Raw genomic sequence first — 16,108 nt, 5'->3', positions numbered from 1 at the left:
ATGGAGAAAAATCACTCTAAGAACTTTGCATTCGATTAATTAAGCAAACAAGAGTCAAATTAAGTCGCTGTACACAGTCAAACGTTTACATGATGTGGAAGAGAGACAATAATCTTTCCAAGTTATGACAGTTACTTAAAATATATGTGTCTTTGGAGTTGAGGGTGGAGGGTGTGGGACAAAATGAGAGAGGCTTTGCTTCTCAGCCTATTGATAAATTAGTTTTTGAATCCTGTGAATGTACAACCGATTCAAGAAACATAATTCTAACAGTAGTATGATTAACATGTTGCTATTACACTACTTGGTAGCCACCGGCACATTTTTTAGTTACTTGCTAGGAACTTCATTTAATGCAGACACATGCAAAGAGAGCCTTACTGAAAAGAATGATTCTAACCACTTTAAACTGAAAAATTTAAAAACTTCCAGATCTTTACCTTTTCACTATACAACCTAATGTAACCAATTTCGTTAATTCTCTTTCCAAGTTCTAGAAATTATTCTAGGACATTAAAATTAATAATAGCTCAAAAGAGTGAGAAGACAAGTCACAGACTGAGAGAAGATACTTGCACAAGACACATCTGATAAAGGACTGTTCCCCAAAATACAGAAAGACCTCTTAAAACTCAACAATAAGAAAACAAACCCAATTTAAAAATGGGCACGGACCTGACGAGACACCTCACCAAACGTATACAGATGGCAAATAAGAATACAGAAAGATGCTCCACATCGTATGTCATCAGGGAAGTATAAATTAAAATATCACTGCACACCCGTTAGAATGACCAAACTCTAGAACACTGAAACCACCAAATGCTGACAAAGGCGTGGAGCAACAGAACGCTCATACATTTCTCGGAGGAATGCAAAATAGTACAGCCACTTTGGAGTATAGTTTGCTGGTTTCTTACACAACTAAACATATTCATACCATATCATCCAGCAATCGCACTTGCTGTTTACCCAAAGGAGATGAAATTCATATCCACATAAAACCTGCATACCGATGTTCATAGCAGCTTTATTCATAATTACCAAAACTTGGAAGCAACTAAGATATCCTTCAGTTGGTGAATGGATAAAAAAAAAAAAAAGACAAGGGAATACTATTCAGTACCAAAAAGAAATGAACTATAAACCCATGAAGATGTGGAGGAAACTTAGCACACACTATGTAAAAGTCAATCTGAAATTGCTACATAGTCTACGATCCCAACTATACATTTTGGAAAAGGCAAAACCATGGAGACAGTAGAAAGATCAGTAGTTGCCAGGGATTGGGGTTTGGGTGGGGGGTAGAATAGGCAGAGCAGATTTTTAGGGCAGTGAAAATACTGATATACTGACAGATACAGGTCAGACATTTGTCCAAATCCACAGAACACCAACGGTGTACTGCAAACTATGGACTTTGAGTGATTGTGTGTCAAAACAGGGTCATCAATTTTAACAAATGTTACCCTTGTGGGAGATGTTAATAGGGGAGGCTATGCATGTACTGGGGGAAGAGGGTATACGGGAAATCTCTGTACTTTCAATTTTGCCACGAACCTAAAACTGCTCAGTCTCTAAAAATGTAATACGGAATACTTACTGTGTGCCAGGCAGCGTTACCATCCTTATTTGCAGAAGCAGCCTGGTTCCAGGGTTCACTGGCATCTTAACCACTATGCCATACCACTCAAAAATTCTTTCCTTGCAAATTAACTCATCCTATGGGAAGCCCACCTCAACAAATCTGTCTCGTTTTATAAAGCCAATGGAACAGATTTGATCAAAGGACTAGCCCAAGGTCACACAGCTAACTCATGTCATCATGGTCTGTCCTAGCAAAACATTTTTGGAGTGGGGATATGCGAAGAGGTGAGTCTATTTATTTAAGAATACAGTATATCTGCGAAGAGGTGAGTCTATTTATTTAAGAATACAGTATATTCTTAAAATGCTTACTACCTCAATGTACATCCCAAAGTTACAGCCCAGTTATGGTCTTGCCTGAAAAACATTTAGGATGGAATGCAAACCTAGGTAGAGTTCAATCTTCCTAGCTGCCTTACACACTTGGATTCCCTTCTCAGCTGATGCTCTTGACAAATCAAATTCTTAAGTCCAAATCTGTACTGTTTCTGATAAAAATGATTACGGAGGCACCAGCCCCGTGGCCAAGTGGTTAAGTTCGCACACTCTGCCTCAGTGGCCCAGAGTTTCACCGGTTCGGATCCTGGGCACCGACATGGCAGGGCTCATCAGGCCACACTGAGGCAGCATCCCACATGCCACAACTAGAAGGACCCACAACTAAAATATACAACTATGTACTGGGGGCATTTGGGGAGAAAAAGCAGAAAAAAAATGATTATGGAAACAACCACAATCTTGTGCTTTTTAAAAAATGTTATAGATCAATGACACCCAAGGGTCCATCATCTTACCATCTAAGTCGCCTTTATCCCCTCCAAACCACTCCTTGATTTCAAGATCCTAAGACTTAAATAATACTTATCAAGTCAATGTTTGACACAGGTATCACTAATGACGGGAATTTCATTTTAAACTTTGAATTGTTTGCCTTCTAAATGCATAATTTTCAAATCAACTGTGATTCTCCAATATCCTTCCTATTTCAGGAGACATATTATCCTTCTCTCATATGGACTTCTACACATATCCCCTGCTGGGAGCAAAAGTAGCAGCACCCAAAGAACTGACTGCACCAGTGTATTTCCATTCCAAACTCCCTCACTGAGAAGCCATGGCTCTGCTTTTGGCTTCAGTTACCCCCTGGGCAAAGTCAGCATGTCACTGTTATTCCTTGTTCTTTACTATCTCATCTAACACTTGCAAAGACCAAGCCCATGGGTCCATCTCAAAACAGAAATAAAACTATGCGTAAATACTACGCCTGTTTTTGTACAAACCGTCATGCCTAAAGTGTCATAAAGCAAAAAAGTGGAAAAGGGACATAAGATATAATTGTTGAAATTTCATTTCTTCCTCCTCTTTAACTTCTAAGAAACTTTTGTGCCTATTTATTTCTTTAAAAATACGTTGCCTATTATGTAGCATACCTGAAGACCTTTCACAAAATTCACCTCATGGTTCTCACTTGAACACATCATGTTCAGGGATGGCAATGGAAAAAAGTTACAATATAGCCATGCAATGTCTACATATGCAACCGAAAAGTTGAATATGAAACTTCCTAATTATTGCCCTTTAGAATTTCTAACTATGGCTTAAAAACCCAATGAACAAGTGGCAGTTTCCCTCTGTACATGGCTTTTATTATTTACATAATACAATACAGCATCAATGCTGAATAGCATGATTATGTGCAATACATAAATATGAACTATCTGTACACATCTGCAGATCTAACTCAGAACTAAGGTACATAAAATTGAAAGCAAAACTGAATGCTTTAAGAATAAAGTAAAAACTAGGACTGAACACTGCAATAAATCATAAGTAGTGCCTCGTGTACATACTTAACTATTTACAGATGAAAACAGGCATTACCACAACACTAATCTAACTATACTCATTTATATATAAAAAAACACAAGTTTCATACATCACAAAAAACCTTCCATTATAACACAGAAGTGATATTACCAGACAAGCATCAGTGAAGTATACTGCCTCTTCTAGTTGTTATTGTACAATGCTGTAGATAATGCAGCCCATGCAATACACCCAAGAACACTAGAGTCCTACACCCAAGTACAATTAATATGCTAAAGCAGCCCTCTGCGAGTGGTGCTGGATACCACTAAGAAGTCTACTGCAGCCATGTTGGTTATGACTTTCCATGCAGAAGGGTACAGTTACATTAAGAACTGAAGTCTTTAAAAAAAAAAAAAGCTTGAAACATTCTTGAACCAAAACATTCAACAAAAGATGCACATGAAAAATTAACTGTTCAGATACCTTCGCAACTTAAAATTCAGATGCATGTTATTCAATAGAGCTGCTGTATGTGAAAACCAAACAGTTTTAATATCTTCTTGTAAACAAATTAATCCTAGTGCAGTTCTGTGCTACAAGTTTTTAGCAATGAGTAATGCAGACATCTTCTGGTGCAGGCCAGCACAATAAGCTTCAAAGATAGCTCAAGACCCTGTTTGCTTGATGGTTTTACTCTTAAGACAACCAGTTGTGATGTTTACCTTTCACAGAATGTCTTATTGACAGCTTTTAGAAGACCAATTAACCAGGCTTACATATGGCACCAAATACTGGCTTCACGGAAATGTCTGATCCTCTTTATATAACGCTTTCTTCCTGCTTCCAAAGAACATGTTGTGGAAACTAACAGGGTGAAGTTCAACTATGGTAGAAGTAGACTGCCAGTCCTTTTCTGGTGTACCATTTTTAAAAAAAATACAGGCACATGACACTAGCCAAAGATTATACCTTGATTACATTCCAAAAAGGCAGATATGCTGCAAACATGCAGAGATTTCATCTATTTTGGCACATGGAAACTAAATTTTGTCCCTATTATCTGTGTATTTCAATTTGCTGTGCAGATATCCATCCAATTTTATTCAGGGGAGGGCATATACATTTTGTAGGGCTGTATCTATCCAATTCTGCCTGTAACAAACACCCAAACATCCTAAAATATCAATTATAAGACAGACAAGTGTAAAGTAAAACTCTGGAGAACATCAAAGGAAAATGGCCATGCATCTGCTCTTTAATGTTTTCCTACGATATATTAAAATAAAAACAAAGTTTCAGTCTCTTCACAAGTAGTAATTTATATTCTCTGGATTTTTTCAGCCACAACAACTGGATTCTCTTTTCTGATCTTCGCTGCAGCTTCTGCTTTGTAATCATATGGACAGTTGTGCTTGTCAGAGTAACGGTGAAGTCCACAAAACAAATTTCCGCATCGGCAATCAAACCCTGCACACACAAGAGGAAGGAGAGTCACTTCGGAACTTGCAGCGATTAAAAGACAAAAAACCCCTTAGTCACTCGAGAAAAGGAACCGGATCTTCATAGCTCTTTGCAACATTAAAGACAGACAAAAGTCTGTCAACTTTAAATTGTGAGCAAGGTTTTAACCTCCTCTGACATGCTGAGAAAGTCAAATGACGACTCCTCCATGAATTTTGGTAGACATCACCCAAGACAGAAACCAGAAGGCTTTGGAGTCAGGTGCCCTGGATTCAAACCCCAGTCCTACCTAGGACTGGTTAATGTCTCCTCAAGTCAAAACCAGGGAAAGGCAACCATAAAATTCTGAGATTTAAAAGAAACAACTAAAAAGGATCCAGAACATTCTCTGCCTGACTCAAAGTAGGTGCTTACTGTTTAGTTCAGTTACCTTTTCCCCAGGAGAACAAAGGAAAGACTCAAAAGGGATAAATTTCTATTAATTCAATAAAGCAAAGTACTTGAGAAGGCCTGAAGTTAATAATGGTTTCATATGATTAGAGAGAGAAATAGAAATCAAATCCAACTGCTTCCCACTATCCCCCTTTCTCGTCTACTCTGTAAACTTTATACTCCTCAAAGTTGGGCATTTTGTTTTATGTGTGAGACTGGCCAGTCCCTTAGGGCCCGGGAGCTCTTCGTTAAATCCCAGCAGTAAAGTACACATAGTCTTCTGTGCGCTCTAATACCTGTAAGGCCAACTTTCTTTCTGCACATGAAACATCTGTTCTTCTTTGGTTTGGGCAACTCAGGAGCTTTTTCTTCACTTTGAGAAGTACCGGGCTGAGAAACTGATGGACTGGGCTGAGTGACAACTGAAAAAGGAGGGTAAAAATTAGAAATTTGTCAAGAGTTCACTGGCTGACAATTATCTAAGTCGGAAAAAAAAACGAGAAAGCACAATTCCTAGCGAAAATACTTAAGATGACTTTTTTTTAAATACATGTAGTTTAAATAGACTCTTCTACTTTAATATCAGAACTACTTTCAAATCTGAGAATTTCTTGTCAATCAACATACTACTACCTGCTCCTCTAAATTCTGTAAAATAACCACTCAAATTCCTTTAAACTCACTCTTAACAGCCGTTACTGGAAAATAAAAAACCTAATTTTAAATTTTCAAGACCTGGGAGATAGTGGTCATACTCTATTTTCTCATATTGCAACTGCCTAAATGCAAACTTCATAATTAGAGCAGTTCAAATTCATTACTACTCGGTAAATAAAGTTGCCAACTTCTGAGGTACTTGGGTAAGAAAAAGTTATTTTGGTTTTATCTATACTGATAGAAAAAAGAAAGACTGTAGACAAAAATCTGCAAAATTTGACAAGACCTAAATCATTAATCCCTAATTAACTTCAGATCCCCAAATGTCACAATAACTCTTGCCATTTTAACAAGTGCTTTATATCACCATAAGCAGAAAATCTAGAACTATCTTTAGAACAATTTAAGTACTTGTGAAATTTTTATTTTAGACTATTAACAATTCCATAGGCAAAACAAGATTTTTTAAAGCGCAGCTTTTATTTACTTTGTGATACTTATCTAAAATGGGTACAAAATTTAGACAAGAGATATGATCTACCTTAAAAAGCCCTATTTTTCTACCTAAAAAGGCTTTAAGTTTTAGTTCACACCGATCGACAGAATTTGTCAACATGAAGATAAAACTGCAGATTACTGTATTAAAGCTCACACTACTAGTTCTTTAAAACAACATACCAAATATAATTCTACTTTTATAAAGTTCAACTACACCAGAAGCACTGGAAAATCTTGCATTTTAATATTAACCCGACCCCCACAGCAAATCATCTATGCAATGCTAAAATTACTGCCTAAACAATATGCCAGCACCAATGCTATCAGCATAAACACAAACTCTACAGCAAGCTGATTGGTTTAATGAGAACTTACTCTAAAATTCTCCCCAAATTTATAATTCATTTGTATTAGTAATATATCCAGTGAGATTAATAGCCTAATATTAGACCAACAGAATAAGATCTCACCTACTACTTATTCCTAATAATCTACTATGACAACCCTAATATAATTTTCCTGATGCTATATGGGTAAATAATCATCTGTGGGAACAGTTTGGGGGGGAGGGGGTGTGTGTCTGTGTGTGTGGAGTGACAGCCATTTCCTAGGCCACACCTGAAAAACTGAACAGTGGTTCCTAAGACATAGGGAAGACGGGTGGGGGTGCAGGTTAAGAAGAGAAAAATGACACAGAAAAAGCAAAGAGCAGCGAACTAGAGACTGCTTATTACTAAGAAGTAATTAATGCAGACTAGCTACAGATCTCACCCAAAAATACTGTTCCACGGTCAGAGTAATTTTGTATAAAACAACAGCTCACAAACACACTAATTTGGTCAGCTTTTCCAGAAAGATAGAACACATTTCAAACCACCAAATAGGGATTCACCTGCCCAACTTAAGAATTTTCACCTTAACTTTATAAATTAAGATTGCTACAGTTCACATAAGCTTGGCTATGTGATGTTAGCAAAAGCCAGCCTCCAGAGCAGACTGCATATCTACCGACACCATCTCCTCACAGTACAGTTTCCTATTGTCTTCAGTCAACGCTGTACCAGGAAATAATGAACTGACCAAATGAACTATGTGCACTATATATACAGTAGGCAGATCCTTGTTCTAGGGCCCAGCACAGGTAATTCAAACAAATCAACTTCTGGCAACGTCAGAGCACTTCTGGTTGTGCTATCTAAGTTAAAACAGACTCAAAGTCATTATCTAACGAAAACCTAAATGCCTTTCCATACTGAGTTTTAAACTCCCACAAAATATGATCGGGATCCTCTACTTCTTCAATTTGAAAGTTTTTTTCAATGTTCAGTATGTTCTTTTGCTTTAATCTTTTCTACAATATTGACTATATCAACACTGAATAGTTATTGCTTTGATTATAAAACTTTTCTTCATGGCTTTGAAGTTTAATATAATTTATTTTGTGTTTATGAATTTACCTTTTCTGATGATTTAGATACCTTTAAAATATAGTGGTAAACTACCTTTTAAGTTCATTAACTTAGCACTTCCAGTCTCCTGATCATAAACTTTGCTGATTTGTGGGCGTGGGGGGGGCAAGCGAGGGATGGGCAGAGAAGAGCGAGAGTAAAGAGTGACAATTTTACACTTCAAGGTACTTTAAAGATAGTGGTTCTTGCTTGGCCCGTATTTTATAACTCTCTCCTCTTTGGTCCTGCAATGGGAAGGAAAGAATCCCCCCACCAACCCTTTCTCGTACTACCAAATCCAGAACTGAACTAGTATTAAACAAAAAGCATACCTGGCTCTGACACCTCTGTTTTCGGGGTAGTTATTTTGTCCTCTCTTGAAATGCTCATTTCTGTCATTTGCTGAGTTACAGGCAAGGCAGCCACAGGCACATTTCTATTTGAGTTCAAGCAAACATTTTTCAAGATGTTAAGGGTACTTCTTTTGAGATAAGTTGTCAGTTCCACCTCAAATTATATATTATTTCCAACATGATCAATGGAGCTAAATAATCTAAAATTTTTAACGGATATTGGATGCCCAGCACAAATGGTTGAATAAAAAAAGCAATGTGATAAATGGTTCATCAATTCAAGGCTGCATATTTGTATAGATTATGATGTTCTATTACAGCCAACCAGGAATTTTTAGCTGTGCCTGTAAATTTTTTAAGGGCAAAAGGGGCAGCTTTGCCAAAATGCCTTGTGTGGCATTGCAACAGTCTGCAGAGCCTCACTCTCTATAATCCCTAAACCTCAATTACGAGGAAATAAAAGCACAGCATTCTCAACACAGCATCCTTGAGGGTGTTATGAAGTGTATTCTAATACCTATCTTTACTTAATAACCCACAAGATCATTATTAAAGGACACTGGAGTCCCTCATTGTGCAACACATGCAAAGCCAAGGGCATCTGATATGTTAACATCCTTATTATACATTAACATTCATAACCATAATGGTATGGCTAGCACAGATATCTTTATTTCCTCCTTGTATTATCATAAAAACTCAAATGTTCAATCTTACCTTGATTTTTCAGATGTGCTGCCAGCAGCACCTTCACAGTTGTTTAAACTAGCGTCTGCTCTTTGTACAGATGCAGAATCTGAGGTAGGACTGTTGGAACCACTAGCTGTCCCTATTTAAAAAGAGGATTTGTAAGAAACAAAGCAACACTGCAAACACTGGGTATCATGACTATTAATAAGTAACAAATACTTGCATTTAATTAGATTAGTGATTTAAGCACTTTCTCTGTGCTGCAGAATCCTACACTTCTGAGTATCCAAACAAAAAAATATATTAAAAAGTCACATCCATTGAACACAAGTATCCATTGAAACAAAACCTCAAAAAGCAAACTGAAAAAGCTAGAAGACGCTTGCAGACAGTCATTCATTCCTGATGTAGTCAATGCCATGTACTTGGGCTCTTTGCTTTAACTTCAAGCTTTTCTCAGGTCTTCTCTCCTTAGGCTTTCAGCATTGATTCTCAGCCTTAGGCCCCAATTCTTGGTTTTATATTTTCTATCCATCAGTTCTTCAAATTGGTTTTTCCTTGGAAACAACTTACCCATTGGGCTCATTCTGCCACTATTCTGCTGCCTCTGAAGATGTTCTTTGTAGCAAACAGAACACATTCCATTTGTCCTAGGATTCCCATAAAAGCCACATCCTGTACTACACAGCATGGGCCCTGGGGTCTGGTTAGTTTCCTGAGCCATGTTTTTCTGCTATAATCAAAACAAAAACAAGATTTTAGAAACTAGCACGCAACTAAAATAAAATCACTAAAGTAGTACGATAGGCACCAGTGCGCCTTTGTTATTTCTAAACACCAAGTCGTTTCTAACAAAGGCCCAAATTGTGTTCATCTTTAAAAAGAGTAGGCAAAGAAACTTATGAATTATTTTGTTGCCTTCATAAAACAAAGGGGATGAAAGCAATTGTGCTTTAGCTTAGTAAATAATGAACTATAATTACTTCACATTCTTCAAGACAAAAAAATTTCTATCATTAAAAAATTAAAATATTATTATTTCACCTGTCACTATTCCTGTTTCCATTTCTGAAAAGGTCATTCTGCCAGGTATCAGAATTATGTTTAAATCAGTTTGGGCAACTGGTATCTTTAAATCACTTTCTGCTCTCCTACACTATAGTCAGACTTTATCATATGATGTTTTTATTTCATCAGTTAAAAATATATTAAACGGAACCTGTAAACTGAAAAAAAAGTCTATGATAATCACAATTACCGACTGACTCTTGATATCTACTAGTGGTTCTTTAAACTGGCTCTCTACTGGAGGTAGTTCTAAAGCTTTCTTAAAGCTAACACTTGAACACACTTGGGCCCCAGAATTCAACAATTCTGCTATGGGCTAGGGAAGCTGTACTTTACAGAAGACCGCAAAGAGAGCTGGTAGATCATCCAGCCCGACTTGTTACCTTGGCACCAACAAGCAAGGCTCTAAGAATTTAGTGGTCAGCTGTTTATGAAATCTCTTTTATGTTCTACATTTGAGGTGTGAATTTTGGGTCTGAGTACTCTAAAGTCAGTGCCTAGAAACCTGCAATGTAGAAATTATCAGCCAGAGTTCTCTGCCAAAGGCTCTATTAAACTTTTAACAAGCGCATGTCTTCCTCATATCAGAAAATAATGAAACCTTTCCAAGCTCCACTTCAATACAGCAAAGTAACGCAATATAAATACACAACCTTTAGTAGTGGTTAATATTTAATACCAGATTACCAGAAAGAACTTTATACAGCAAGCATACCCTTGACTTTTCCAGAGGCCCTGTAAAAATCAGCACAAATATAGTAATGTTTTGCTAAATTTAGTAAATTTTCTTGACTTAAGAGAAAATACATATTATTTATGAAAAATTAAAACTGCAGAGGTTTTCTATGTCACCTTAAAATATGTATGTAAGTGCAAACAGCATATCTGAGAACATTTTATCAAAGGAAGATCATATGCTATAACTTGTGGTCATTGTCATTTAAATGTACCTTAATGTCGATAATGGACGTTACTCATGATTAAGTAATGAACGTTTCAAAGAAGTGCAGGAAAGTACTTCGAACTAGCACTTGCTATCTCCTAGAATTTCATGCGGCCTTTCCAAACTACCACACACTAGAATACACTTGTTAGTGAGTTATTAAAAACAATGTACTAAGTTTTACCAAAATTACAAGAAAGTGGGAAAAGGACTAACAATTTTTGACCAGGCTAGAATCCTGACAATTATTCCCCCAAACATTTAAATGATAGTAATCTTTCCTTTTGCCAGTAAAAAAGACACTGTATTTCAAGATTGAACATATTTCAAACCAACCAAGCTTGTATGGAGAGTGACCAAGATCCACAACTTACTTCAAATAGTACTAATTTAGTTGTCCCTGTCTCTTTAAATAGTAAGTGGAATTTAGCTGACTCATTTTGGAACAGAGTAGTGTAAACATTTCAACATCACTTATGAAGTTTATTAATAAACATTTTCAGATGAGTTTTCAAACTTCTCAATATGTGCAAAAATTGCTTCAAATAATAAGTTATTTATGTATTTGCATGCCCACCATACAAAGTGTGTGAATCTTTGCCCTTTCAAAAAATTGGGTCATTCTTTGAAGCCAGCTTAAGAATTATGCTAGCTCACACTTTCAACACTAACTTCCAGTGTCATCTGACAGTGGCTTTAGAGCAAATTGGCCCCAAGTTTAAGAGTCAACCCCCATTAATATTAGTTAACCCAACTGCTAAAATCTTGTTTTATATAAATAAACCGAGGAAGAATCTCATCCAGTGATTTTGCCCACCTCAACAGGCAACGTATTCCACCTTTCCTTCTTCAGAAAAGACATCTACCTGAAATTCACTACAAATATACTCCAACTCTGAGACACAAGAGACACTAGGACGTTAGTCTTCTATATGCTTTCTCATTTTGTAGATTTCCCCCCCTAGAAAGCCAGCTTTTAAATGCTATCACATGTGCACAGCTTGCCTTAATATTTCTCAGAAGCTTAGATCACATGGGCCGGCGCTTCAGCCTGTCACAAGGCTGCAATGTGACAGGCTGAGCTGGATGGAGGCTCTCACATAAAGCCTAGTCAACAGGGGCCTCTGAAATCAGCTTCTATTTATATCTCAGAGCCTGCCAACTCCTACACAACCCCAAGAACTAAGGGTGCAGCGTTCATATATCTAATATACTCAGAAAACAAAACAAAAAGATGCCGTTAACGCTGCTACACTTTTTCCTAATGTAGGAAGGGCTCGAGAAGAACAACAAATCCAATCTAGAAGATGCAAACGTAATCAATCACTCATGAAGCCAAAATAGGCAGGGTTGTTTATAAAAACCAAGCACAACAGAGCTAGCATCAAGGCAGAAAATATCCTCATGTTGAGCAGCAATTTTTTTGTGGGGGCGGAGGGGGAGTTCACCATTAGTACTGTTTCCCTACTACTTGGTAACGTTCTAGAAAAACACAATATCATTACTATTTAGTAGCTTTACAGTTGTTAGAAACAAGCATTCATTTGTCAGCTCTGTCAGGGATAGATGAAATGCTTTATAATTTGTATAGCTGAAATGCCTATTTTCATAGTTTAGAACTTCCTTTAATTCATAGCATGAAAAAAAAAAGACCTGGGCATGTAACTGAAAAATCCTCAGCCTCAAATTAGTAAAAAAAAAAAAAAAAAAAAGGCTTTCATACCTATAGAATTCAGTTCTTTCAGGTGCACATAATGTTAAGATGTTAAGAAAGCCCACTCACCCGGAGTTGAGACCTGAGTTCTAATCTACCTCTAAACCAGTGACCTTGGGCAAGTCCTTACTCTCCAGAGCTCAGTTCCTTCTTTGCCAAATGGAGCAGATCAGTGTGATTTTTAAAGGGTCCTTTCAAGGCCTAATTTCGGGCCTGAGAGAAAACAGGGGAGTACAAACTACAACAGATCCTTTCTTTAAATACTTTCGGACATTTAAGAAAAAAACAAAAAAAAAGATGTTATTTTTACCAATTCAGTTCTGAAAACCTACTTTTTAAAAATAAGGAGTAAAATGAAATCCACTTAGTTTTGTGGGGTTTTTTAATCGTAAATTTCCTGAACGCCAAGTTTTAGAACGGGCTCTCTGACCTATATCCTACTTTATCCTAATACGTCGCTAAACCAGATTCTCAGAAGGCATTCAATCAGTAATGATAACCCAGGCCTTTTCCCCAAGACACAGCTCCACGGAGTGCGTGGAAGGCAAGCAAAGAATTCCATGTTCACCAGCCTAATCGCACGAAACAAAGGAGAAGGTACTCCATTTCCTTCATGAAAGGGATCTGGGGCGAGAAACGCAGCAACGTTGGGAAAACTAAACCCCGACCACAAGGAAGCCCCCTCACCCACGTTCCCGCGGAGGAGAAGCAGTTCGGGTCCCACTGGTCCCTCATCCCTCTCCCGAAACCCCTCCAAGCAAAGGCCTCGCTCAGGAGAGCCCGGCAGGGCCTTTTCCAAAAACCACTGAGTCATGCAGGAAAGCAGCTCCGCGGGCCAGGCCGGCCCCACGGCCGCCGGCCCCCGCTCGACCCCCGACCCCGATCGGCTCCCCAAAGAGGCGGCGGAGAGCCGGGGGGCGCGGCGAGCAGGGGCTGGGGGCGCGGCCGCCGCCACGGCCTCTTTGTCTCTCCGGGTCGGTCTGCCCACGCCGGGCGCCGCCGCCGAGGGTGACCGGGACGGACGCGAGGGAGGCCCGGAGCCCCGACCCCCGGAAGCCGCACGCCGGGCATTCATTGTCCCCCACCCGCGCGTGCGAGAGAGCCGGGGGCGCGGGGAGCCCGGCCTCGGGCCACGACGACAGGATGACGCCTCCGTCTTTGTGCTTCCTGAGCGGCGGGCGGACGGGCTCCCTCCCCCAGGACGCCGCCACCCGCGGCCCGCTCGGGCTTCGCCAGAGGCCCGCAGCGTTCGGGGCCCCCCACTCCCAAACCCGCACCACTCACCTGGGGGCAGGAGCGCAGAAGCCGGGCTCGCGCGGACGCCGGCGCGGTGAGGCCGGGCCGAGGCCTCCGGGAGGAGCGAGCCGGGCGCCTGGGAGCAGCGGCCGCGGGCCGGGAGACGATGGGAGCCGCGGGCGGGGGTGGCGCCGCCGCCGCCGCGGGGTCCTCCTTTGTTCCTGCAGCGGCACCGAGCGTGGCCGGGACACGCCGGAGCTCGGGAAGTGGGAGGAGGGAAGCGGGCGGGGGGGCAGAGGAGGAGGCGGAGGGAGGACCGCAGGCCGCGCGGCTAACGCTGCTCGCGGCACTCGCCCGTCGTCACCTCACGCCTCCACCGGCGGCGGGCAGGGCCGACTCCGAGGGCGAGCGGCCCGTGCGCTGCGAGGCCTGGGCGCCGCGAGGGCCCGCGGATGGCGCTCTCCGCCGCTTCTGCTACCTCCGGAGAAGCTGCGCGGCTCTGAGGAGCGAGCGAAGCCCCAGCGGAGACGCACACGGCTTCGCGCTCCAGCCGACTGACGCGCTCTCTCCGCCCGGGGCTTGGGCAGTGAGGGAAAGAGGGGGGCAGAGGGCCGAGTCTGTGCGTCAGCGAAAACCCCGACGACGGCGGCGGACAGCGCGATGACGTCACGTTTACGACGCCCCGCCCCCGGCCCCAGTCCCAATCCGAGAAGCGAGGTGGGGCCTACCGGCGCTGCTGTCGCGCGGAGCCGAGTCACCGGCCCGGCTGCCGGCCCCGGGGTGGAGCTGGAAAGAGCGAGTCCTGTGGAGGATGCGTTTCTATTTTTACCCAATTGTCCGCCCTCTGCCTCCCGCCTTCCGATTTTCTCACTCAAGCCCGCTTTTGGCCATCTGAGTTCTCACGCTTTGTCTCAAGTCCTCGGCAGACGTTTCCCTTTCCTCCTTAGTCCCCCAGCCCCCCGCCCCACTCCTGCCGAATTAGGAGGATTCGCATAGGGAAGAGAAAAAGAACCGCTTTGTAGCTTCTGGGTCTTCTCGCGTGTTGGTGAAGGCTCCCCCCGCCCCTTTCGCTCCCACCCGCTTTCGGTCGGGGTCCAGCCCGAGCCTGGCCCTGACGCCGCCGCCGGGAAGGAGCGGGCGGACGTCGCTCGCTCGCTCGCTCTCGCCCAAGGTCACGGGCGGTTGTGCAGAGTCAGGAAACGCTCGGCCCGACTGGCTGCCAGTCCTTGGCCCCGGCGTCGCTGTTCTGAACAAACTGTTTTGGCCAGCCTGTAAAATCCCTGGAAATTGACTATTCCAGCAAAGCGTCGTTAACTGGGAAAGCACCAAATGTTCTGCTCAAGAAATGGAGTTAAGGGACAAACAAGCTACATCTGAGGCAGACATCAGAAAGGAGACGTTGCAGGAGGAAGTTCAAGAGGGGGTGAGGGGTTAGGCAGGCGATTCAGAAATGAGGCACAGGGCCTGAGGAGTTTGAAAGCGTGAGTTAACTCAAAACAGTGAGAACCTTTTCCAAGTACCAACGAAAACCCCTACTTACAGCTGATCTCTCCAAGTGAGAGGTTCAACGCAGAAGAACAAAATTACTAAGACAGAAAGGACTTCTGAAATTTTCTAGTAAATAATGGGCTGATGAATCCATGGAAATGATGTGTAGGGCTTCTATTAGGCGTCATTAGAAGGGAGCGAGAGGTCCCTTCGGTGTTTTCCAAACTAGGCGATTAGAAAAATCACCTGGGGTGATTATTATTCCTAGGCCTCTCAGCTGAAGATGGATTCGGTTGGTTTGGGGTGGAGCTCTGGAATCTGTTTTTAAGTAGTGCTTCAGGTGAATCTTCCTTATAATTTTGTATATTTGGGAGAAGGCTGTTCTGGTGCCCTGTGCCAAAATTTCCAAATCAGACAGTTGGCTGCCACAGTAAGCAGAGTACCTGGAACATAACTGAACATTTTCTGTACAATTTAGGGTAATGCTGTGGTCAGTTAATGTGTTAGAGATGTAAGTAGTCTCAGTCACTGGTCCCAGGACCACTGGAATTTATTTCCTTCACTGAGTAAACAAATTAGTAAAGACAGCAGCTACCATTTACAGACCATTTTCAGTGCTAAGTATTTCCCATTTAGGGTCTCATTTAATCCTCACGGCAATTCA

At 41.4% G+C, this 16,108-nt stretch overlaps 1 protein-coding gene across 1 annotated transcript; it reads right to left on the bottom strand.

Moving 5' to 3' along the window:
* Positions 1–3,271: 3,271 nt before the first annotated feature.
* On the bottom strand, positions 3,272–14,628 carry ZFAND5 (zinc finger AN1-type containing 5). The gene is made up of 6 exons (XM_014848767.3): positions 14,005–14,628; positions 9,569–9,728; positions 9,023–9,134; positions 8,285–8,388; positions 5,646–5,771; positions 3,272–4,923 (listed from the first exon to the last, which is right to left on the bottom strand). Exons 2-6 carry the CDS (start codon positions 9,717–9,719, stop codon positions 4,775–4,777), a joined length of 642 nt encoding a protein of 213 aa, XP_014704253.1. The 5' UTR covers positions 9,720–9,728; positions 14,005–14,628; the 3' UTR covers positions 3,272–4,774.
* Between the last annotated feature and the right edge of the window lie 1,480 nt (positions 14,629–16,108).

The sequence above is a fragment of the Equus asinus genome, chromosome 23 (genome assembly GCF_041296235.1).
Source record: "Equus asinus isolate D_3611 breed Donkey chromosome 23, EquAss-T2T_v2, whole genome shotgun sequence".
NCBI lineage: Eukaryota > Metazoa > Chordata > Mammalia > Perissodactyla > Equidae > Equus > Equus asinus.
This window is presented reverse-complemented; position numbering and strand designations above follow the sequence as displayed.